Source organism: Salvelinus alpinus, chromosome 2 (assembly GCF_045679555.1).
Source record: "Salvelinus alpinus chromosome 2, SLU_Salpinus.1, whole genome shotgun sequence".
NCBI lineage: Eukaryota > Metazoa > Chordata > Actinopteri > Salmoniformes > Salmonidae > Salvelinus > Salvelinus alpinus.
The window spans coordinates 61,235,934-61,261,713 of NC_092087.1; the positions used below are offsets into that span (position 1 = coordinate 61,235,934).

The 25,780-nt window shown below is 43.1% G+C and overlaps 1 protein-coding gene across 11 annotated transcripts in view; it reads right to left on the bottom strand.

Annotated features, from left to right (window-relative positions):
* chd6 (chromodomain helicase DNA binding protein 6) overlaps positions 1 to 25,780 on the bottom strand; it is a 142,004-nt gene that overhangs the window by 59,043 nt on the left and 57,181 nt on the right. For 10 of the 11 annotated variants that reach the window (XM_071387910.1, XM_071387902.1, XM_071387926.1 and 7 more), the window contains exons 6-20: positions 25,461 to 25,526; positions 23,474 to 23,532; positions 22,992 to 23,109; positions 22,695 to 22,781; positions 22,365 to 22,499; positions 21,820 to 21,941; positions 18,127 to 18,370; positions 16,289 to 16,465; positions 15,804 to 15,947; positions 15,086 to 15,341; positions 14,789 to 14,999; positions 12,449 to 12,644; positions 11,431 to 11,595; positions 10,665 to 10,844; positions 5,507 to 5,617 (exon numbers count right to left, since the gene is read on the bottom strand). In XM_071387910.1, coding sequence (XP_071244011.1) covers positions 5,507 to 5,617; positions 10,665 to 10,844; positions 11,431 to 11,595; positions 12,449 to 12,644; positions 14,789 to 14,999; positions 15,086 to 15,341; positions 15,804 to 15,947; positions 16,289 to 16,465; positions 18,127 to 18,370; positions 21,820 to 21,941; positions 22,365 to 22,499; positions 22,695 to 22,781; positions 22,992 to 23,109; positions 23,474 to 23,532; positions 25,461 to 25,526 — 2,271 coding nt within the window. The remainder of the gene's footprint in view (positions 1 to 5,506; positions 5,618 to 10,664; positions 10,845 to 11,430; positions 11,596 to 12,448; positions 12,645 to 14,788; positions 15,000 to 15,085; positions 15,342 to 15,803; positions 15,948 to 16,288; positions 16,466 to 18,126; positions 18,371 to 21,819; positions 21,942 to 22,364; positions 22,500 to 22,694; positions 22,782 to 22,991; positions 23,110 to 23,473; positions 23,533 to 25,460; positions 25,527 to 25,780) is intronic. The other variant, XM_071387876.1, reaches the window with a different exon arrangement.

Consider the following 25,780-nt stretch of genomic DNA (forward strand, 5'->3'; position numbering starts at 1 on the left):
TCTCTCTGGTACGCAATCTGATTTCCGCTCAGGTTATGGATGTGTCACTGCAACCAGGTCCTCAATGATGTCTACATTGCCCTTGATTCCTAAGCAATGTTGTGCTGGTATTTTTATTGACTTGGCCAAAGCTATTGATACGGTAGACGATTACATTCTTGTGGGCCGGCTAAGGAGTATTGGTGTCTGAGGGGTCTTTGGCCTGGTTTGCTAACTACCTCTCTCAAAGAGAGCAATGTATAAAGTCAGAACGTCTGCCATCTCAGCCACTGCCTGTCACCAAGGGGTACCCAAAGACTCGATCCTAGGCCCCACGCTCTTCTTAATTTACATCAACATAATGCAGGCAGTAGGAAGTGCTCTCATCCATTTATATGCAGATGATAGTCTTATACTCCCCGTATTTTGTGTTAAATGCTCTACAACAAAGCTTTCTTAGTGTCCAACAAGCTTTCTCTACCCTTAACCTTGTTCTGAACACCTCCAAAACAAAGGTCATGTGGTTTGTTAAGAAGAATTTCCCTCTCCCTACAGGTGTTATTACTACCTCTGAGGGTTTAGAGCTTGAGGTAGTCATCATGCAAGTACTTGGGAATATGGCTAGACGGTACACTGTCCTTCTCTCAGCACATATCAAAGCTGCAGTCTAAAGTTACATCTAGACTTGGTTTCCTCTATTGCTCCTCTTTCACCCCAGCTGCCAAACGAACCCTGATTCAGATGACCATCCTACCCATGCTAGATTACGGAGACATCATTTATAGATCGGCAGGTAAGGGTTCTCTCGAGCGGCTAGATGTTCTTTACCATTCTGCCATCAGATTTGCCACCAATGCTCCTTATAGGACACATTACTGCACTCTATACTCCTCTGTAAACTGGTCATCTCTGTATACCCGTCGCAAAACTCTCTTAGGCCTCACTCCCCCCTATCTGAGATATCTACTGCAGCCCTCATCCTCCACATACAACACCCATTCTGCCAGTCACATTCTGTTAAAGGTCCCCAAAGCACACATATCCATGAGTCGCTCGTCCTTTCAGTTCGCTGCAGCTAGCGACTGGAATGAGCTGCAACAAACACTCAAACTGGACAGTTTTATCTCCATCTCTTCATTCAAAGACTCAATCATGGATACTCTTACTGACAGTTGTGGCTGCTTTGCGTGATGTATTGTTGTCTCTACCTTCTGGCCCTTTGTGCTGTTGTCTGTGCCCAATAATGTTTGTACCATGTTTAATGCTGCTACCATGTTGTGTTGCTACCATGCTGTGTTGTCATGTGTTGCTGCCTTGCTATGTCGTCGTCTTGTAGTGTTGTGTTGTCTCTCTTGTCGTTATGTGCGTTTTGTTCTATATTTGTATTAGGGATGCACAATATAAAATCGGTGAACATATTGGAATCTGACGATATTAGCTAAAAATGCCAACATCGGTACCGGCCCGATGTCGAGTTTAAGAGTAAGAACATTTCAGCGAGACAACTCAAAGGCGAAATCCATTAAAGCCAAGATAATGGAATTCATTGCCCTTGACAATCAACCGTTCTCTGTCGTGGGTGATGTTGGCTTTCGCCAACTGGTCGAGCACCGTTACACACTACCCAGTGCGCTATTTTTCAGATGTTGCCCTACCGGAGTTACACAGTAATAGCATCACTGCTATTAGCTTCACGACATACATACTACGAACGCCGTTTGGGTCTTTGCGTTTCAAAAAAGATACAGTAGCACTGTCAAAGCTGTACAAAAAAAGTCTGCAAACAAGCAAACACCGGCCACGAGCAATGTGTTTACAATACAGCGTTGGTAATAAAGCATCATTTGTTCGACCGCAACTTCTGGGGTAGCCATCTTTAGCTTTAGCTTCATTATTCTTAGCAATGATTTAGGAATCCTTGTGAGTAAGTATTAGCTCGGTTGCCACTTGTTGTTCGCCTATTGAAATTGAACTTCAGTTCATGAAAATAAATAGCTAGCCAGCTACTTAACCTTGTTGCCCAAAACTAACGTTATAAGCAGCCAGCTAGCTTCATCTGGCTAGTAAGGCCCGACCAGACAGGGTTGTGAAGCTAGCCACAATAACGATTAGGCAGTTTGCCTTCAAAATAAAAGTATGTCATTGACAGTGATGCAAATGAATACAAATAGTAGGATTATGCCATACCTTTATTTTGAAGGCTAACCGCAAAGTCCACTATTGTGGCTAATCTTTATTGTGGCTAGCTTCACATAGATGGTCCGACCACCATTAATCAAATAAGAACTGTCTTATGAATTAGGGTTATTTTAGATGCCTATAGCTACTGAAACAGATTGTCGTTTTGCATGTTTTTGGGGAAGAACATTGTTTTTCATCCATGAGCTAGCTAGCTTTTTTTTATGACCAGCACTGTATGTGCGCGTGACAACTTAACCAGCATCATAGCATAAGTATCGATGAATTGTTGTGACATGAAATACGAGCGATAGTGTAATCAATGTGTAATAACTACGTAAAAAATGTATGAATGCGTTAAAATATTATGTGATGTGCAGTCATATTCAGATCCTGATTGGTCACCACTGTGATGATTATTTGAATGTTGTTTGAATGTTTGAACATCTTGAAGAAAGATCTGGCCTTAATTAATTAACTTAATTGAATTAAAACATAAGTTAGTTGAAATCAAATAAAATAATTTAAATACAGTAAGACATTGTTAGTTTGGCAAAAAAAAACTAAGCAAACATTTGTGGGTTACATCTTTTGTCCAATGGAAAATAATTGCAAAAAAGGCAGATGACCTATGTAGCAAATTAGGCTAAAGTATCATTTGATGGCTCACTAACGCAATAAAGTGAGCAGAAAGTAAACAATTTACACTAAATTGTTTGTCTTTCACAGATACCATTTAAAACAATCTCAGACACGTAATAAATTAACACAATTAAGTTGAATTATTATTTTTAAACACAGTGTTACTTTGGCAAAAACATATGTTGGCTTATAATCTCCACCCGGCACAGCCAGAAGAGGACTTGCCACCCCTCAAGCCTGATTCCTCTCTAGGTTTCTTCCTAGGTTCCTGCCTTTCTAGGGAGTTTATCCTAGCCACTATGCTTCTACATCTGCATTGCTTTGGGGTTTTAGGCTCAGTTTCTATATAAGCGCTGACAACCGCTGATGTAAAAAAGGCTATATAAATTAATTTGATGTGATTCACACAAAATGTGATTCACACTTAAAAAAAAAAATTCAAACAGTACATTTATATTTTCCAATTGGGCTATACATTTGGGTGAGGTTTTTTTCTCGCCCGAGTAGCCTCGTTTCACTGCCAAAAATAAAATTAAACCATCTAGTGTTCAGCGAAATAACAACAGTGTCAAATACAGGTAGCCTAGTCACATAATTAACATCCAATCACATTAACCGTTACTCTCTCGCGGGAAACCTTCACTCTTGAGCAGATATTTAGAAACAAAACATGACAATTAGAAAAATAGGCCACGGGAGTTTTTTGAGCGAGAATAAAGACAACTTTTGAGTAGTAAGCCATGTATAAAAGCAACAGATACCATTAATAAGAAGGGGCTAGAAGCGTCTTATATGGTGAGCTACCGAGTGGCTAGGACAGGCAAGCCCCATGCTATTGTGGAGGACTTAATTCTTCCTGCTACCACGGATATGGCTGGGACAATGCTGGGGGAAAAGGCCCAAATAATTCTACAGACAACGTCTTCATCAAACAACACTGTTTCACAATGCATCAGTCAAATGGCAGGACATGTTTTGAAACAATTACTGCTTCTCATACAAGCCAGTGAATTATATGCATTACAGCTGGATGAGTCAACAGATGTGGCGGGCCTGGCACAGCTCCTGGTATGTCCATTACGTCTATGGGGGGTCAATTAAGGAAGACATCCTCTTCTGCAACCACTGGAAACCAAGACAACATGAGTGGATATTTTTAAAGTACTGTACAGCTTTGTGACATCAAATGGACTTTGGTGATCAAGATGTGTTGGTGTCTGTACTGATGGAGCAAAAGCCATGACAGGGAGACAAAGTGGAGTGGTAACGCGCGTGCAAGCAGTTGCTCCCGATGCCACTTGGGTACACTGCAGCATCCACCGAGGCTCTTGCTGCCAAGGGAATGCCTGACAGCTTGAAAGACGTTTTGGACACTACAGTGAAAATTGTTAACTTTGTTAAAGCAAGGCCCCTGAAGTCTCGTGTATTTTCTGCATTATGCAATGATATGGGTAGTGACCATGTAACGCTTTTACAACATACAGAAGTGCTCTGGTTATCAAGGGGCAAAGTATTGACACGTTTTTTTTTTTTTTAATTGAGAGACAAGCTTAGTTTTCTTTACTGACCATAATTTTCACTTGTCTGACCGCTTCCATGATGACGAGTTCCTCACACGACTGTCCTATCTGGGTGATGTTTTTTCTCTCCTGAATGATCTGAATCTATGATTATAGGGACTCTCCGCAAATATTTTCAATGTGCGGGACAAAATTGAGGCTACGATGAAGAATTCTGAGCTCTTTTCTGTCTGCATTAACAAGGACAACACACACGTCTTTCCACCATTGTATGATTTTTTGTGTGCAAATTAACTCAAGCTTACGGACAATGTCAAATGTGATATAGCGAAACACCCGAGTGAGCTGGGTGCGCAATTACGCAGGAAACGGACGACACAAACAACTGGATTTGTTAGAGCTTTCACGCCCTGCCTCCAGTCCACTTACCGATATCTGAACAAGAGAGCCTCATCGAAATTGTAACAAGCGGTTCTGTGAAAATTGAATTTAAATCAGAAGCCACTGCCAGATATCTGGATAAGGCTGTGCTCAGAGTTTCTTGCCTTGGCAAATCGAGCTGTTAAGACACAGATGCCCTTTGCAACCACGTAGGCACCCATGCATAGTACCGCCACACAGTATACAGCACAATACACATGACCCAAACACATGCCATGTACAGTCTTCAAACAAATACATTTGAAGTAAAGACATAAGATGTGTACACACACACGGCTAACAGACAACACACGCATCCACAGGCCAAAAAAACTCACATTACAAATATACAGTACACACCATATACAGTACAGTATACACACAACTCACACAAAATGCATACGCAGCACACTAACACACTATATACACATAGGCAAGCTCTAATACACACCATACACACACAATTCATTCAACTGCACCCTCTCCTCCTCCCTCTGCTTCGCATGCTGTTTTTTTTTTATCTCATTAATGCAACCCATCTGTTCGGCAAGTTGATGAGTGCCAGATATTTAAACCGTTTCGCGAGGCCTATTCCACTTTCTTTTCCAACCCGCATTCTGAGTGGCTCTTTTGATCTGCGGCGACAAGCTTTTTCTGTAGCCCCTCCAACACCAGGCAGTGGCTACACCCTAGTCAGGGATCACCAGTCGTCCCACAGCGCCCTTCCCTAGTTCCCCACCCTTTCCTTCCCTCCCCTCCCCTCTTACCTTCTCTGCTTTGGAATCAATCTCCAGCTCTGCTATTTTGGCCCATTTCTGCCAGAAGTTGGGATCGTCCAGGGAAATATCAGTTCTGTTTCCAGAAGACACAAAGCTGGCCTGGAAATGAAAGGGAAAATAAAAGCATGCACACACACACACGCAGGCATCAACTGGACTGGATCCATGCAAGTAACATACACTGGGATGTGCTGAGAAAGCTGATAAGGTGTGAAATCTGACATTGGTAAAAGGAAACTGAAACTTGTGGATACTGGCTAACATATAATTCTTCCAATAGTTCTATACTACAGCCTAACATGCTGACCAGACCGCACGCGCCCGCAAGTTGATTTTGTCCACCCACACCAGACACGATCAGGACATGCAGGTTGAAATGTCAAAACAAACTCTGAACCAATTATATTAACTTGGGGACTGGTCGAAAAGCATTAAACATTTATGGCAATTTAGCTAGCTAGCTTGCTGTTGATAGCTAATTTGTCCTGGAATATAAACACTGGGTTGTTATTTTACCTGAAATCCACAGATAAACGGGTAAAAGTTTTTGGTGCAATGATTGAATAACATGTACAGTGGGGAGAACAAGTATTTGATATTTTGCCGATTTTGCAGGTTTTCCTACTTACAAAGCATGTAGAGGTCTGTAATTTTTATCATAGGTACACTTCAACTGTGAGAGACGGAATCTAAAACAAAAATCCAGAAAATCACATTGTATGATTTTTAAATAATTAATTTGCATTTTATTGCATGACATAAGTATTTGATCACCTACCAACCAGTAAGAATTCCGGCTCTCACAGACCTGTTAGTTTTTCTTTAAGAAGCCCTCCTGTTCTCCACTCATTACCTGTATTAACTGCACCTGTTTGAACTCGTTACCTGTATAAAAGACACCTGTCCACACACTCAATCAAACAGACTCCAACCTCTCCACAATGGCCAAGACAAGAGAGCTGTGTAAGGACATCAGGGATAAAATTGTAGACCTGCACAAGGCTGGGATGGGCTACAGGACAATAGGCAAGCAGCTTGGTGAGAAGGCAACAACTGTTGGCGCAATTATTAGAAAATGGAAGAAGTTCAAGATGACGGTCAATCACCCTCGGTCTGGGGCTCCATGCAAGATCTCACCTCGTGGGGCATCAATGATCATGAGGAAGTTGAGGGATCAGCCCAGAACTACACGGCAGGACCTGGTCAATGACCTGAAGAGAGCTGGGACCACCGTTTCAAAGAAAACCATTAGTAACACACTACGCCGTCATGGATTAAAATCCTGCAGCGCACGCAAGGTCCCCCTGCTCAAGCCAGCGCATGTCCAGGCCCGTCTGAAGTTTGCCAATGACCATCTGGATGATCCAGAGGAGGAATGGGAGAAGGTCATGTGGTCTGATGAGACAAAAATAGAGCTTTTTGGTCTAAACTCCACTCGCCGTGTTTGGAGGAAGAAGAAGGATGAGTACAACCCCAAGAACACCATCCCAACCGTGAAGCATGGAGGTGGAAACATAATTATTTGGGGATGCTTTTCTGCAAAGGGGACAGGACGACTGCACCGTATTGAGGGGAGGATGGATGGGGCCATGTATCGCGAGATCTTGGCCAACAACCTCCTTCCCTCAGTAAGAGCATTGAAGATGGGTCGTGGCTGGGTCTTCCAGCATGACAACGACCCAAAAACACAGCCAGGGCAACTAAGGAGTGGCTCCGTAAGAAGCATCTCAAGGTCCTGGAGTGGCCTAGCCAGTCTCCAGACCTGAACCCAAAAGAATATCTTTGGAGGGAGCTGAAAGTCCGTATTGCCCAGCGACAGCCCCGAAACCTGAAGGATCTGGAGAAGGTCTGTATGGAGGAGTGGGCCAAAATCCCTGCTGCAGTGTGTGCAAACCTGGTCAAGAACTACAGGAAACGTATGATCTCTGTAATTGCAAACAAAGGTTTCTGTACCAAATATTAAGTTCTGCTTTTCTGATGTATCAAATACTTATGTCATGCAATAAAATGCAAATTAATTACTTAAAAATCATACAATGTGATTTTCTGGATTTTTGTTTTAGATTCCGTCTCTCATAGTTGAAGTGTACCTATGATAATAATTACAGACCTCTACATGCTTTGTAAGTAGGAAAACCTGCAAAATCGGCAGTGTATCAAATACTTGTTCTCCCCACTGTATGTGTACATTTATTTTGCAACCGCTCGTGCACGTGACGCGTCCGGTCTGGTCTGCATGTAAGGATTAGAGTTTAAGATATAATGTAAGGGTAGGGTTTGGCAAAGGTTGAGCCCTTGACACTCAAACTTTAATTTCCTCATTGTAGTTGAGCACAATAATGTAAAACTCTAATCTCAAACTACCACCATCCAGCAAATTAATAAAGTGAGGTTTTTGGACAGTGAAACCCTTCATGTTGTTTTGGCTCTGTACTCCAGCACTTTAGATTTGAAATGATACAATGACTATTAGGTTAAAGTGCAGACTGTCCATATCGGGTGAACCGTTTTGAAATTACAGCGCTTTATGTAAATATATTTTAGGGAACCAAAAGGATTTGGACAAATTCACTTTATGTGTATTAAAGTAGTCAAGTGTGTAGTATTTGGTCCCATATTCATTATACGGATAATCATGAATGAATGGTGAATAATGATGAGTGAAACATTTAGAAGCACAAAGATCATACACCCCAAGACATGCTAATATACTGACTCTACACAAACGCACACCTACTCACATACAAGCTGCTGCTACTCTGTTTATCTTATACCCTGTTGCCTAGTCACCTTACCCTATACATACTGTATCTACCTCCATCACTACAGTATCCCTGCCCATTGTAAATATGGTATTGGAACTGACCCTGTATATAGTATGCTTACTTAGTGTTCTTCATATTTATTCCTATTTCATGTGTGTTTTTTCTAGTATTACATTATTATTTATTATTGCATTATTGGGTTTTGAGTTTGCAAGAAAGCCATTTCACTGTACTTGTGCATGTGTCATTAAAAACTTAGCATTTTTAGCATTTTTGGGGTCTATGATATTTATGCCTCTAACTTTCGCACTCATCATTATTCATGATTCATTCATGATTATACGTAATCATGGTAGAAACCAGATTAATGTAGAAGTGTTTAGAAACATATTCCTTATTTGTATTTTCTTTTTTACTTTCTACCCTTTTTTCTCCCGAAATTAATTTTATCCAATTGGTAGTTACAGTCTTGTCCCATCGCTGCAACTCCCGTACGGACTCGGGGGAGGCGAAGATTGAGAGCCTTTCGTCCTCTGAAACATGACCCTGCCAAGCCGCGCTGCTTCTTGACACGCTGCTTGCTTAACCCGGAAGCCAGTTGCACCAATGTGTCGGAGGAAACACCGTACAGCTGGCAACCGAAGTCAGCGTGCATGCGCCCGGCCCGCCATAAGGAGTCGCTAGAGCGTGATGGGACAAGGACATCCCAGCCGGGGAAACCCTTCCCTAACCCGGACGACGCTGGACCAATTGTGCGCTGCCTCATGGGTCTCCCGGTCGCGGCCGGCTGCAACACAGCCTGGGATCGAACCCGGGTCTGTAGTGACGCCTCAAGCACTGCAATGTGCCTTACAGGCTGACTACATCGCTCTCGTCGCATGTGCTAGCGTTGCAAAATACATTAAGAAATCTATATTATCCAATTATTGCATCCACACTGCACGAGAAATAGTCAGTTCTATTTCTGAAGCAGATCGCGCTGCAAGTCCTGCCTCTCCCATCTCCTCATTGGTTTATAGAAGCAGGTACCCAAAGACTCAAAGACGAACGAGGTCGGTGGCAGTAATGCACCTAAGTTGCCAATCGCAATATAAAGTCAAGAGAAGAAAAAGCCTTGGAGGAGAGATGACTAGAAACGATTCGGTTGACCGTTTTATGTGTGAATGAATTGTGGGAGTAGAGGACCTTGTGCATTTCAGGTAAAATAACAACTCAATGTTTATGTCCCAGGACATATTAGCTAGCGACAGCAAGCTAGCTAAATAGGACAAATTAGCTAGCAAGTGCAAGCTAGCTAGCTAAATTGCCATGAAGGTTTAATGCTTTTCGACCTGTCCCCAAATTAATGTAATTGGTTCAGAGTTTGTTTTGATATTTTAACCTGCATGTCGTGATCGTGTTTGGTTTGGGGGGACCAAATAAAGTTATGCACGACGGCGCATGCGCGCAGCCGGTTTGGGTTCCGTGTTACACCGCTGCGCCACTCGGGAGCGCAGAATATTCTATTCTTATTACAATAAGTGACTCAAATGACAATACGTTATTTACCATTAATTTGTATTGGCCACAAAATAATCTGAAACACAACCAAAACAAACTGCAAATGTATCCAAAAAGTTTGTAGAGTCACAAGCATTATGTAGTCAATGCGTGCTAGGAATATGGGACCAAATACTAAACTTTTGACTACTTTAATACACAAGTGAATTTATCCGAAAACTTTTGGTTCCCTAAAATGGTGGGACTATATACAAAAAGTGCTGTAATTTCTATCATGGTATAATTTAAAATTCTAAGTGCTGGAGTACAAAGCCAAAACAAATGTGTCGCTGTCCAAAAACTTTTGGACCTGATTATAGATTTAGGTTGAAGGGTAATGGTTAGTTTTACAATTGAGTTTACCCTGGCAAATGTGGAGCCCTCTGTCTGGATGGTGGTGGTCTGGATATGGGTCAGAGGTCAGAGGTCAAGGGTATAAGGGTCAGGATTTACCTTGGCGAAAGTGGCTGGATGGTGATGGTCTGGATATTAGGGTCATGTAAAACAAATCCGAGGTCAGGCGTTAGGAGTATAAGGATAAGGAATTACCTTGGCGAAGGTAGCGCCCTTGCTCTCTGTCTGGATGGTGATGGTCTGGATATTAGAGTCAGGGGTTAGAGGTAAGAGTATACAGGTTGGGATTTACCTTAGCGAAGGTGGAGCCCTTGCCCTCTGTCCGAATGGTGATGGTCTGGGTATCAGGGTCAGGAGTTAGAGGTTAGGAATATAAGGGTCATGGTCTTACCTTGGCAAAGTTGGAGCCCTTGCCCTCTCTCTCGATGGTGATGGTTTGAATATTAGGGTCAGGGGTTAGAGGTCAGGGTATAAGGGTCAGGGTTTACCTTGGCGAAGGTGGAGCCCTTGCCCTCTGTCTCAATGGTGATGGTTTGTGTGCGGCGCTGCAGGATCTGGTCGATGTCCTCCTCGCAGAACTTGGAGCCCTCGTCCTCCTCGTCCATCAGCGCTCCATATGCCCCCTTCCTCAGCAGGTCCTCCACCTCAATCTTGGTCATCTGCTGCATCTTTGGGACACCATGCCCCCCATTAGTTAGGAAGCCATAGCAACAGATCCCAGATCAGCTGGACCCAATTACAGATCAAGGTTGAAGTCAATTCCATTTGAATTTATTTCCTGAATTAGATAAGGGATCCTTAGGAATCAGAAACAGCTGAGAGATCTAGAAATAAGTGTTTATTGGAATATTTCGGTAGGGATGTGGAAAATCACAAAGCCGTCTTCTGCTGGCACGGGTAGTGAAAGTTTGATGAACGGGTGGAGGGGTACTAAACCAGGATAGTCCAAAGGAACATGTTTAGCATGTCCACTGACAACTGTTTGTGTTGTACTGAAAAACAGGCAACAAAAGCGTTAAGGGACTGCCGTGCTGAGTGTGGATGACCATACAAATGTCAAAGATTACTACTACATGAAGGTGGTAGACAACCCAATCTTTATACAAAGAAAACCCTGACATCAAACATCAAAATCCTTTATAGTTTAACCTGGTCCTAGATCAGTTTGTGCTGGCATGAGGATGACTGACAATAGGAGTTGGCAAGACAGCACAAACAGATCTGGGACCAGGCTGTTATAACACAGTCTCTCACCCCATTGAGGCTGCCCTTTCGATTGATGTCCTGCAGCACGGCCTTGTCTAGACCCAGCTTCAGACTGGCTTTGTCAAACATCTCCCTCTCATAGGAGTTCCTAGTGATCAGTCTGTACACCTTCACTGCTTTACTCTGGCCGATGCGGTGGCAGCGAGCTTGGGCCTGGCATGGACAAACACAGAGCAGTTTTTGACAAATAGGGCTTAAAACGGTTGTTATATTAACACTGCCATTAACAGTGTATGAAGAGTAGTCTTTTTCTATATGCCATGTCATACTCCATGCACACATTAAATCTGCTGGAAATATACTGCCCTACCAAGCAAATTGGTCGAAAATTAGTTAATGTCATTTTTGCAACATTAAATACATGCTTAATCATGTGGACAAGTATCCTGCCTCTATTGTATTGTGTTTTGGAGAAAATGGGGGTCATGTTAACAGTAACTGCATAAAGTTACTGTTAAACCAAGGTAAATAAAATCTATTTTTCTCAGTTCCACGCTATAAGCTGTAACTGCCCTTTTGCTTGCTAGGGCGCTTTTATCTGAAGCAACTTACAGAGTGTATACATTTTCGTAGGGCTGAACCCAGCAGGAACGGAACCAACAATCCCGCCATTGCTCTATCAACTGAGCCACACAGGATAACAATACAATGGCAATACAACTTTACTGTCCATAGTTACAGCGAACAATGAAAATGTGTCTTGTATCTGCAGGGCAGCGCACGTGGTTGGAGAGCATGTTGTGGGGTTAAGTGCATTTCTCAAGGGCCCAGTAGGGGATTGTTGTTAGGAACTGAACCCAGCAGCCCTTCAGTTGCCAGATCAATTTCTCCCTTTTCTCGAATAGGCAACCTTTTGGCTACAGGTCCAAATCCTTAGCAGCTGGGCTAACTACTGCCCCATGAAACCACTTCAGGAAATTAGTATAATACTTTTAAGTCCAGCACTGGGTTTAATCGAGGTCCGAAAAACGTGCCCTAAGTGATACTGAACTTTGTGCTGACTAACCTGTAGGTCATTCTGGGGGTTCCAGTCCGAGTCGAAGATGATGCATGTGTCTGCAGCGGTCAAGTTGATGCCTAGGCCCCCAGCACGAGTACACAGCAGGAACACAAAGCGGTCCGAGTCCACCTTACAAAACCTGTCAATCGCCGCCTGGCGCAGGTTCCCCCGCACTCTGCCATCGATGCGCTCATAGGTGTACCTGCAACCAAATATAAAACATATGAAAATACTGTAACGACCTCAACCGAACACCCAGCAACCTCCTCAAGAGGTTTGGATCTTTTGGCGTAATGGCTAATCTGTTCAGCTGACAGTCGCTGGACCTAGGTTTGAGTCCTGGTCGGGGTTACCCTCGAATTCGCGACAAAACACACACTCCCCTATGTACACTATATATACAAATGAGTGGATTTCAGCCATACCCATTGCTGACAGGTGTATCAAATCAAGCACACAGTCATGCAATCTCCATACACAAACATTGGCAGCAGAATGGCCTTACTGAAGAGCTCAGTATCTTTCAACGTGGCACCGTCATAGGATGCCACTTTCCAACAAGTCCGTTCGTCAAATTTCTGCCCTGCTAGAGCTTCCCCGGTCAACTGTAAGTGCTGTTATTGTGAAGCGACAACGGCTCAGCCGCGAAGTGGTAGGCCACACAAGCTCACAGAAACGGACTGCTGAGTGCTGAAGCGTGTAGCACGTAAAAATCGTCTATCCTCGGTTACAACACTCACTACCGAGTTCCAAACTGCCTCTAGAAGCAACGTCAGCACAATAACTGTTCGTTGGGAGCTTTATGAAATGGGTTTCCAGGACCGAGCAGCCACACACAAGCCTAAGATCACCATGTGCAATGCCAACCGTCGGCTGGAGTGATGAATTCTCTGGAGTGATGAATCACGCCACTCCATCTGGCAGTCCAACGGACTAAACTGGGATTGGCGGATGCCAGGAGAACACTACCTGCCCGAATGCATAGTGCCAACTGTGAAGTTTGATGGAGGAGGTTAGGCCCCTTAGTTCCAGTGAAGGGAAATCTTAACGCTACAGCATTCAATGAAAATCTAGGCTATTCTGTGCTTCCAACTTTGTAGCAACAGTTTGGGGATGGCCCTTTCCTGTTTCAGCATGACAATGCACCCGTGCACAAAGCAAGGTCCATACAGAAATGGTTTGTCGAGATCGGTGTGGATGAACTTCACTGGCATACACAGAGCCTGGACCTCAACCCCATCAAAGACCTTTGGGATGAATTGAACCGGCGACTGCTAGCCAGGCCTAATTGCCCAACCTCACTAATGCCCTTGTGGCTGAATGGACGCAAGTCCATGCAGCAATGTTACAACATCTACCGGAAAGACTTCCCAGAAGAGTGGAGGCTGTTATAGCAGCAAAGGCGGGACCAACTCCATATGAATCCCAATGACATTGGAATGAGATGTACGACAAGCAGGTGTCCACATACATTTGGTCATGCAGTGTATATATTTGGACAGTGATGCTAAAAATGTACATTTGACCCTATACTCCAGTATTTTCGATTTGAGATCAAATGTTTCCTATGAGGTGACTGTACATAATGTCACCTTTGATTTTAAGGTATTTTCATACATATCTGATTCATCGTTTAGAAATGTAAGCACTTTATATATCTAGTCCCCCCATTGAAGTGTTTGGACTCATTTCTCTTATAGTGTACTAAAGTAGTCAAAAGATGAGTAAAAAAAAAATAAGATGGGCAAAGGATTCATACTACAGCTTTTCATGAATGGTGGCTAGCTATGACAATCCGTACTGTACTGTAGCTATCTACATGTCTAAACAAAAGACTCCTCTTTGCCAGATGATTACAGGACCCATCAAGTTAGCCAGGTGTGTCTGGGTGATTACGGCCATCTATTGTATTTCATGAACATGTGTACATGTCGAGACAATAGTGACCCATCCACTTAACTAGATGTAGCTGGGGGGTGGTTATAGCATTTCTTTCACATGACCCATCAATTTAGATAAGTGTGTCTAGGTAAACATCATCTAATAATTATGAAATATTTTTATCTGGAGACTTTCTTATTTTTGATATTGCGACAATGCAAATATTCAAGTAAACATTTCACTGTACCATGTACACCTTTTGTATCCTGTGCATGTGACAAATACACTTTGACCTGCACCAAAGTCAGATTAGGATATATGCCAAGGACTAGATGGTGTATTTTTACCTGGAGTTTTTATCCTATTGTAGGCTACTACTTTCACCACTTTTAGTATTGAAATCTTTGGTTGTTTACTACACTATCACTGCCCCAACCCCGGCTCTATCCTCAGCCCCAGGCTCACCTCCTCTGGATGAGGTAGTCCTCCAGGATATCCAGGCAGCGCACCATCTGGGAGAAGACCAGCACCTTGTGGCCGCCAGCAATCAGCTTAGGCAGCAGTTTGTCGATGAGCACCAGCTTCCCCGCCGCCTGGATCATGGCCTGGAGGTTGAAGTCCCAGGCATCGGGGCTGTGTGTTTTCCTGAAGCTATCCAGGATCTTCTCCTCCGCACCTGGACGTTTCCATCGAAAAATTACATTTTATTATGAACTGTGAACATTTGAAGTGTTTTTATGTGTTTGTGTGTCCACATGTCACCTTTGATCAGGTAGGGGTGGTTGCAGCACTTGCGCAGCTCCATCATGGTGTTGATGAGGTTGGGCATGTTGTGCTGGTTGGCCCCCTTGGCCAGGAAGGTGAAGTTCTTCTCAAGGATGGCACGGTAGTACTTCTTCTGCATGTTGGTGAGCTCCACCTCAATGATGGTCTCCTCCTTGGGTGCCAGGTTCTTCTCCACGTCGTCCTTCAGCCGCCGCAGCATCATGGGCTTCAGGATGGCCTGCAGCTTCTTCACCTGGGGTAGAGGAGAGCAGGGTTGGGGTCAAAGGAGGACAGAGGAGGTCAGGATCTGATGGTCTGCAGTAATGAGACTTAGCATGTCTAGTGTAGCTAAAGACTTAACAGCATAGTTTGGACTTAGACAATTCAATTGTTTGTTTAGTCTGGCCTGGACACAACATTATGTTTACTGTGGCGCTATTCATAACAATATGTTTAAATTGCCCTGCAGATGCAACAACTTGATACCGACACAGATTCAACAACTGCTTGATGATGTAAAGTGCAGGCTTTCTGTTTAGTTCAGTAGCATGTTAACTGCCATTATGATACAATGTTTAAAAAGGAAATTGCTGAAGGGTATCTCTGAGAAAGAATCAACATTCCCATAAATTCCAAAGGTAGGTTTCCCACTTTGCGACACTAAACGGGTATCTCAGAGAAAAAAGAAAAAAAAAGGGAAAAAAAGAAAAATCACCTGTTCCTCAGTCTTGAGATCTCCAAACTCCTCTAGGAAGAGGCTCTCTGAGGGGAACTGTAGGGGCTCCAGGAAGTTGAGAAGACTGAAGAGCTCCTCCACCGAGTTCTGCAGAGGGGTACCCGTCAGTAGGACCTTGTGTTCCTACAGGGGGTGGTAGAGGTGGGAGAGCCCAACAAATTTACAATGCATGTATTAGCCCAACAAATTTACAATGCATGTATTACACAACAAAATTGTACACAGATTTGAGTATTAATACATAAAAACATTTATAGAGCTATTCATGCCACTCAAAGACACATATCATCCATGTAACTCAGAGATTCCCTCTGGCTCATTACAATGTTTATTTTTTTCGCAGGAATGTCCCTCTTGACCAAGGGAGGGCATCCATGCTACCATCAGCCTTGGCTGGTGCTGCACTGAATTGGACTACAACGACAATGCAGACGGCCAAGAGAGTTAGCTTGCCACCCCCTCACCAGGTTCATGAGCTTGAGGCCCTCCAGGAGTTTACAGTTGCGGTTCTTGAGGCGGTGGGCTTCGTCGATGACCACGCAGCGCCAGTGGATCTTCTTCAGCTCTGGACAGTCGGCCATGATCATCTCAAAGGTGGTGATCACCCCGTGGAACTTGTACCCGCCCGACACTATGTTTCCCTAGGCACAGAGAAAGACAATAGGTGGAATGAAATAAAATAATTAAGAATACCTTTAACACTTCTTTAACACACACTTTTTAGAGCAGTTCTTTAAAACACTGCTTTAACACTTGGATGAAAACCATTATGTTGTCCTCAGGGAGTTCTGGTCCTAAACATTTAATCCTACCACAGTAAATTAAAAACAATGCCATGGCAACAGATTGCTGTCCTCTTCGATCAAATATCAAAACGTTGAAGTCGTTCGTGTGAAATCCTCACATTTTGCAGGGTTGATATTAGAACTCATTCGAATATCTTGTAACATTAGAAGATCACAAAAAGTAGAGGCGTCGATGAGAAAACCAGTCCATCTGGTGTGACCACCATTTGCCTCATGCAGCACGACATCTCCTTCACATAGAGTTGATCAGGCTGTTGATTGTGGCCTGTGGAATGTGATTCCACTCTTCAATAACTGTGTGAAGTTGCTGGATATTGGCGGGAACTGGAATACGCTGTCGTACACACCGATCCAGAGCATCCCAAACATGCTCAATAGGTGACATGTCTGGTGAGTATGCAGGCCATGGAAGAACTGGGATATTTTCAGCTTCCAGGAATTGTGTACAGATCCTTGGCGACATGGGGCTGTGCATTATCATGCTGAAACATGAGGTGATGGCGGCGGATGAATGGCATGACAATGGGCCTCAGGATCTAGTCATGGTATTTCTATGCATTCAAATTGCCATTAATAAAATGCAATTGTTTGTTGTCCGTAGCTTATGCCTGCCCATACCCCCACCACCACCATGGGGCACTCGAAGTGAGCATTTGCCCACTGAAGTCGGTTATGATGCCGCACTGCAATCAGGTCAAGTGAGGACGAGGACGATGAGCACGCAGATGAGCTTCCCTGAGACTGTTTCGGACAGTTTGTGCAGAAATTATTTTGTTGTGCAAACCCACAGTTCCATCAGCTGTCCGGATGGCTGTTCAAGACAATCCCGCAGGTGAAGAAGCCGAATGTGGAGGCCCTGGGCTGGCGTGGTTACACGTGTTCTGCGGTTGTGAGGCCGGTTGGACAAACTGCCAAATTCTCTAAAACAATGTTGGAGAGAAATTAACATTCAATTCTCTGGCAACAGCTCTGGTGGACATTCCTGTAGTCAGCATGCCAATTGCACGCTAACTCAAAACTTCTGTGTCATTGTGTTGTGTGACAAAACTACACATTTTAGAGTGGTCTTTTATTCTCCCCAGCACAAAGTGCACCTGTGTAATGATCATGCTGTTTAATCAGCTTCTTGATATGCCACACTGTCAGGTGGATGGATTATCTTGGCAAAGGATAAATGCTCACAAATAGGGATGCAAATTTGTGCACAAAATGAGAGAAATAAGCATTTTGTGCATATTTTATTTCAGCTCATGAAACCAACAATATAGATGTTGCGTTTATATTTTTGTTGGGGTTGCCAGGGCATCATGCTTTTAGGGAAAGAGGATAATTTTGTAAACATATTAAACTGCGAATTTGACTAATTTCAGTTATTTTATCCCCCAAAATAAAAAAATAACATATGACGGAAATCTGTCACAGTGAAGAAGAGCTTTAACCCTTGCACTCACACATACCCTCACACACACACCCTCACACACACCATGTTGGCTCACCTGCTGGTCCTTGTGGTACATCTCGTACTGGTGGATCATCTGGCGGCTGATCTGGCTGCCGTGGTAGACGATGACATTGATCTCCGTCCAGGTACGGAACTCCCTCTCCCAATTGGTGATGGTGGAGAGGGGGGCGATGATGAGGAAGGGCCCCCGCAAGCCCATGGAAAACATCTCGAAGAGGAAGGTGATGGACTGGATGGTCTTCCCCAGGCCCATCTCGTCAGCCAGGATGCAGTTCTTCCTGTATGGGAAGAGGTGGGAAAACTGTTGTGACAAACAGGAAGATGGGGGAATCACGGTGGTGTCAAACACAAAAACAAAATGTCATCAAAAAAGACAAAAGGTGCGGGGGATGACCTTTACCATAGAGGGCGAGTAAAAGGTAATCTCGGAGCATAGAACTAAATCTCACATGTGCTGTCAAGCTGTGTGAAAACCTCCAGTCAAGGTAATATTGTTTGATATCAGTGTACCATAAATATTTGGTTAATTTGAACACCTGATCTCACCTTTTGATCTTGCCTCGTTTCAATATGTGTTATTTATTTCTGGGCAGAACAAAACATTGTGATTTTGATGTGAACAAACTGAACAGTTGTCTGAGCCTCTTGTAAGGGATGCAACACCACTGTATTGTCCATCATAGTGGATAAACAACAAAAGAAAAGCGATACACGGCAATTACTTTGAATGAGCTACTCAAATCTGTCATAAAAATTATACTCCAACAACTGCCCAAACAGACCAATTTCTCTGCATTTGAAGATCTGATCTGATTTGTGTTCATCATTAGAAAATCAAACATTATGTTCCGTTACACTACCAGAGAAGCAGCTGTAGCCTTTCTTTTGAATAATGAAATCCACTCCAGGTTCTTAGACACTTTTCAAAGATTGAAAAGGATCAGACGGGTGTAGGCAATATGGTAAAACAAATTATAATAACCTCCTAAGACTTACAGTTCCGGGCAATAAAAAGTCATTTCTAAACATTTTGCCGCATTGAAAGAGACATGCAGAACGGCATGTGGCAGGAAGCACAATTGCAAGTTAAATTGTGTTCTACATTGCAAGTGAGTTTCACATTAACAACTTACCGTAGTCATTTATGTGGACAAAAAAATATCACAGGTTACCACACTTGATCAGGGAAAACAGCAATATGCCTTTACGGGAATTGCCTTGGTCGAAACACGACGCAACTTATTTTATTCAGGGCCAGTCAGTGGTGTAAAGTACTTAAGTAAAAATAATAAAGTAATTTTTTGGGGTATATGTACTTCACTATTTATATTTTCAACTACTTTTACTTCACTACATTCCTAAAGAAAAGAATGAACTCCCTGACACCCAAAAGTACTCGTTACATTTTGAATTCTTAGCAGGACAGGAAAATGGTTCAATTCACGCACTTATCAAGAGAACATCCCTGGTCATCCCAACTGCCTCTGATCTGGTGGACTCAAACACACATGCTTTGTTTGTAAATGATGAGTGTTGGAGTGTGCCCCTGGCTATCCGTAAATCAAATAAAAAAAGTATTTGGTTTGAAATATACTTAAATATCAAAAGTAAATGTAATTGCTCAAATATACTTAAGTATCAAAAGTAAAAGTAAAAATCCTTTCAAATTCCTTATATTAAGCAAACCAGACATCACCTTTTTCTTGTTTGTTTAAATTTACCTATTAGAATTTGTATCCGCTCTCGTCGGACTTTGGCTGCAGATTTTCTGCCTTTTTCTTCAAATCTGAAAATGTTGTGAAGCTATGCCGATTTTCTGAATAATTTTTGAATTTTCTGAAGAATTGCAGAAAAGCACAGTATCCACAGCTTGTATACTTCGTATTTTGGCGAATTTAGTACGACATCTGGGAACTTTTAGCATGCTAACTAAACTCAGCAAAAAAAAGAAAGGTCACCTTTTTCAGGACCCTGTCTTTCAAAGATAATACGTAAAAATCCAAATAACTTCACAGATCTTCATTGTAAAGGGTTTAAACACTGTTTCCCATGAATCAAACAATTAATGAACATGCACCTGTGGAACGGTCGTTAAGACACTAACAGCTTACAGACAGTAGGCAATTAAGGTCACAGTTATGAAAACATAGGACACAAAAGAGGCCTTACTACTGACTCTGAAAAACACCAAAAGAAAGATGCCCAGAGTCCCTGCTCATCTGCGTGAACGTGCCTTAGGCATGCTGCAAGGAGGCATGAGAACTACAGATGTGGTCAGGGCAATAAATTGCAATATCCGTACTGTGAGACGCCTAAGACAGAGCTACAGGGAGACAGGACGGACAGATGATCGTCCTCGCAGTGACAGACCACATGTAACAACACCTGCACAGGATCAGTACATCCGAGCATCACACCTGCGGGACAGGCACAGGATGGCAACAACAACTGCCCGAGTTACACCAGGAACGCACAATCCCTCCGTCAGTGCTCAGACTGTCCGCAATAGGCTGAGAGAGGCTGGACTGAGGGCTTGTAGGCCTGTTGTAAGGCAGGTCCTCACCAGACATCACCGGCAACAACGTTGCCTATGGGCACAAACCCACCGTCGCTGGACCAGACAGGACTGGCAAAAAGTGCTCTTCACTGACGAGACGTGGTTTTGGCTCACCAGGGGTGATGGTCGGATTCGCGGTTATCGTCGAAGGAATGATCGTTACACCGAGGCCTGTACTCTGGAGCGGGATCGATTTAGAGGTGGAGGATCTGTTATGGTCTGGGGCGGTGTGTCACAGCATCATCGGATTGAGCTTGTTGTCATTGCAGGCAATCTCAAAGCTGTGCGTTACAGGGAAGACATCCTCCTCCCTCATGTGGTACCCTTCCTGCAGGCTCATCCTGACATGACCCTCCAGCATGACAATGCCACCAGCCATACTGCTCGTTCTGTGCGTGAAATCCTGCAAGACAGGAATGTCAGTGTTCTGCCATGGCCAGCGAAGAGCCCAGATCTCAATCCCATTGAGCACGTCTGGGACCCTATGGATCGGAGGGTGAGGGCTAGGGCCATTCCCCCCAGAAATGTCCGGGAACTTGCAGGTGCCTTGGTGGAAGAATGGGGTAACATCTCACAGCAAGAACTGGCAAATCTGGTGCAGTCCATGAGGAGGATATGTACTGCAGTACTTAATGCAGCTGGTGGCCACACCAGATACTGGCTGTTACTTTTGATTTTGACCCCCCCTTTGTTCAGGGACACATTATTCCATTTCTGTTAGTCACATGTCTGTGGAACATGTACAGTTTATGTCTCAGTTGTTGAATCTTGTTATGTTCATACAAATATTTACACATGTTAAGGTTGCTAAAAATAAACGCAGTTGACAGTGAGAGGACGTTTCTTTTTTTTGCTGAATTTATATCCACACTATGACCAATAGGCATACTACATACTCAATGTATGTCAAAAATACTACAGTTAGTATGAGTATTTGAACACAGCCCTAGTCATTGCGCTAACGCTAGTTAGCATTAGCTCGCAAAACAACCACTAACTTCCATCATACTGGATGCAGAGGCATAAAAATGGTATCCATGAGTTCATCTGACTCTGGAGAAGCTAAAATCCCAAACTATCCCTTTAAGACAAGACAGTAAGTCTACTATACATGTCCCCACAGGGACTATGTCAAGATTTCGAGGAGGAAGAGGGGGATAGGTGTCCTACCTGTTGTACCAGTTGAAGAGCAGCCAGTTCATGCCTTCCAGCTGGTACTCTCTCAGCTGATTCCCATTTCGGTAGTCTTTGGACTTGTCCAGCTTCTGCCACTTGTCTGGCTGCGGTCTCTCCTGCTCAGAGTGCGCACACACACACACAGGGATGACTGTCTACCTCAAAGAAGAGCCACACACACACACACACACACACACACACACACACACACACACACACACACACACACACACACACACACACACACACACACACACACACACACAGAGAGGTCGACTGGACCAGTACAAACACTGCGCGCACAAATGCGCAACCCCCCTCCACAGAACACTATCAATTCTCAAATCAAATCAAAGTTTATTGGTCACGTACAGATTTGCAGGTGCTATCGCAGGTGCAGCGAAATGCCTGTGCTTCTACCGCCAACAGTGCAGTAATACCAAGCAATATTTTTTTTAACGATACACATATAATACAGAATATTTTTTAAAGTATACATTGTGCAGATTACAGGGGAGGGACTTTCTATTTACACTCACCACAAATTTGTATTCAGGGATTCTCTTGATCTCCTCGAACTCCCGAATCTTCCCCGGGTCCACGTCTTCTTGAAGCTCCCATGTAGCCTCCTCATAGGACAGGGAGCACCATTTCACTAGGTAGTGTGTCACCTCCTGTAAACATACACGCACACACGGATATAGAGTGACAGTCAGTCAATGAGTCAGTCAGGCACGGATACATACAGAATGTAGCCAGTGAGTCAGATACACTGACTGAAGCAAATGCGAGGGCACACACACACACACACACGCACGCTTGCATAAAAAAGGTCAGTGGTGGTGAGTAACTGGCTTTCCCTGTCTCACCTCTCCTGTCTCTGTGTCTGTAGTGATGGCCACCTCCAGAACTCGATCCACCTCTATGTAGTCAGGGTTAAAGAGGTCTTCATCAGGCTACATGGAGGAGTAGACGTCAATCAATATAAATGTGTTTCATGTGATACTTTACATAGCTATAAATGTTTTATGCAAAGTACAAAATGTACACCACCACAAATAAAAAACACTGTCCCAGAGTAGCCAACAGTACATTTTTATATACAAACATAAAATCATGAAATATCCCCCAAAAATGTAAGAAAAATGTGAGATGATTAGGCTCACCTCAACAAATATATGCTTCATTTGGGCCTGCTTAGTCCTGAAGCGCTTGATTTTTTGGTGTATGCGAGGGTCCTTCTCCAAATCCTCTAAAGTTGCCCATTTACAATGCAGGTAGGAGCTGTGAGCAAGAGTTAAAGGGGCGTTCAAGTTATATATTCAAGGGGAAAAGCATCTCAAGTAGTGTGTACACAATGCACTAAATTAAACTAATCCGTCATTTAAGAAGCAATCCCACAGGCCATAGTATCTTAACAACATGTACGGTTTTAAGAACATGGAAATACATCGCATAACATAGATAAACAAGAGTAAATCCTCCTTTTGATTGGGCGCAGCTTTGAAAACCTCTCGAGAGCTATAACATCATAATATGTCATACACAACGAATTCTTCAAAGGAATTGGGACTATTTGATGCTACAGAATGTCTGTTATCAGATAATCACTGTCACCTTGCCCTTCCACCTTGCTAAGCACACTTACAAATTTCTGTACTTGACATAGAACTCCTCTGACTCCTCGGGTGTCTCCTCAGGGGATGCCTGGAAAGAAAAGAGAAAAAAACTAGAGAAAAACTAAAACATCAAATAAAGTATACAAACATGTTGCTAATCCACAGACACCTTGTTGTTAGAGTGTGATACATACATATACACACACACACACAGTACCAGTCAAAAGTTGACACACCTACTCATTCAAGGGTTTTTCTTTATTTTCCCTATTTTCTACGTTGTAGAATAATAGTGAAGACATCAAAACTATGAAATAACACATATGGAATCATGAAGTAACCAATAAAGTGTTAAATCAAAATATATTTTAGATTCTTCAAAGTAGCCACCCTTTGCCTTGATGACAGCTTTGCACACTCAGCATGCTCTCAACCAGCTTCATGAGGAATGCTTTTCCAACAGTCTTGAAGGAGTTCCCACACACTTGTTGGCTGCTTTTCCTTCACTCTGCGGTCCAACTCATCCCAAACCATCTCAATTGGGTTGAGGTCGGTGATTGTAGAGGCCAGATCATCTGATGCATCTCTCCCCTTATTGGTTGAATAGCCCTTACACCGCCTGGAGGTGTGTTGGGTCATTGTCCTGTTAAAAACAAATTATAGTCCCACTAAGAGCAAACCAGATGGGATGGCGTATCGCTGCAGAATGCTGTGGTAGCCTTGCTGGTTAAGTGTGCCTTGAATTATAAATAAATCACGACTGTCACCAGCAAAGCACCCCCACACCTCCTCCTTTCTTCACGGTGGGAACCACACATGTGGAGATCATCCGTTCACCTATTATGCATCTCACAAAGACACGGCGGTAGGAACCAAAAATCTCAAATTTGGATTAATCAGACCAAAGACAGACTTCCACCGGTCTAATATCCATTGCTTGCGTTTCTTGGCCCAAGCAAGTCTCTTCTTCTTATTGTTGTCCAATAGAAGTGGTTTCTTTGCAGCAATTCGACCATGAAGGCCTGATTCACGAAGTCTCCTTTGAACAGCTGATGTTGAGATGTTTCTGGTACTTGAACTCTGCATTTATTTGGGCTTCAATTTCTGAGGCTGGTAACTCCAATGAACTTATCCTCTACAGCAGAGATAAGTCTGGATCTTCTTTTTCTGTGGCGGTCCTCATGAGAGCCAGTTTCATCATAGCGCTTGATGGTTTTTGCGACTGCGCATTGACTGACCTTCATGTTTTAAAGTAACTAATTGGCTCAAATGCATTGAGGAAAGAAATTCCACAAATTAACAAGGCACACCTGTTAATTCAAATGCATCCCAGGTGACTACCTCGAAGCTGGTTGAGAAAATGCCAAGAGTGTGCAAAGCTGAAAAGGGTCGCTACTTTGAAGAATCTCAAACATAAAATATATTTTGATTTGTTTAACACATATTTGGTTACTACACAATTCCATGTGTTATTTCATAGTTTTGATGTCTTCACTATTATTCTACAATATAGAAAATTGTCAAAATAAAGAAAAACACTTGAATGAGTAGGTGTCCAAACTTTTAACTGGTACTGAATATATATTTTTTTGCCAGGACCTTCGTTTAAGATCCGAGAGACAAGTCACATATCTTCCTCAGATTCTCATCAGATCATCCGAGAAGCCTCCAAGGTATCTAGCTAGCTAGCTAGCTTGTAATCCTGCAAGTGTAGCTAACCTTATTAATAGATGTATGTAATACTTGTTAGCTAAGATACAGTAAAGTTACACTAGCTAAATAGTTTTTTTGGTTAATATACAGATTAACTGGCTGGTGATGTCATTGAGCTCAAGAGATACAATTAAACTGTCCACGATTTTCAGAAGAGTTTCAAAGGAAGATAAAAAAAAAAAAAAAACATTCTACTCCAGTTTAAGTCACCAGAAGTGACCTTCAGTTGTTCAACAAAATAAATCTCGGCATCCACTGCTGAAAATAATTATAGGGGAAACGTGTGCGTGTCGGGCGGTGTACCTCTTTCTTCGCAGTTCGAACCGACAGGATTTTCTCAATGATGTTTGCCTCATCTTCAGGGGGCTCCTGTGACGGAGGGGAGAGAGGGGATTACTTACGCAGGGTAAGAGTGTGTTTGGCCTTACTGAGGGGGACAGAAGTTGGGCACAGCAGAGAGAGGGGGAGAGGAGAGACTGTGGCTGTGTCCAAAATCTTTGCAGCCAACTACTTACTAAAGGTATAAACCATACTAAAAAAATACTATTTAGTAAAATCGTATGCAGTAAGCTACTAGTTCTCAAACCTCTCCTCGGGACCACCTGAACTACCTCATCAAGGGC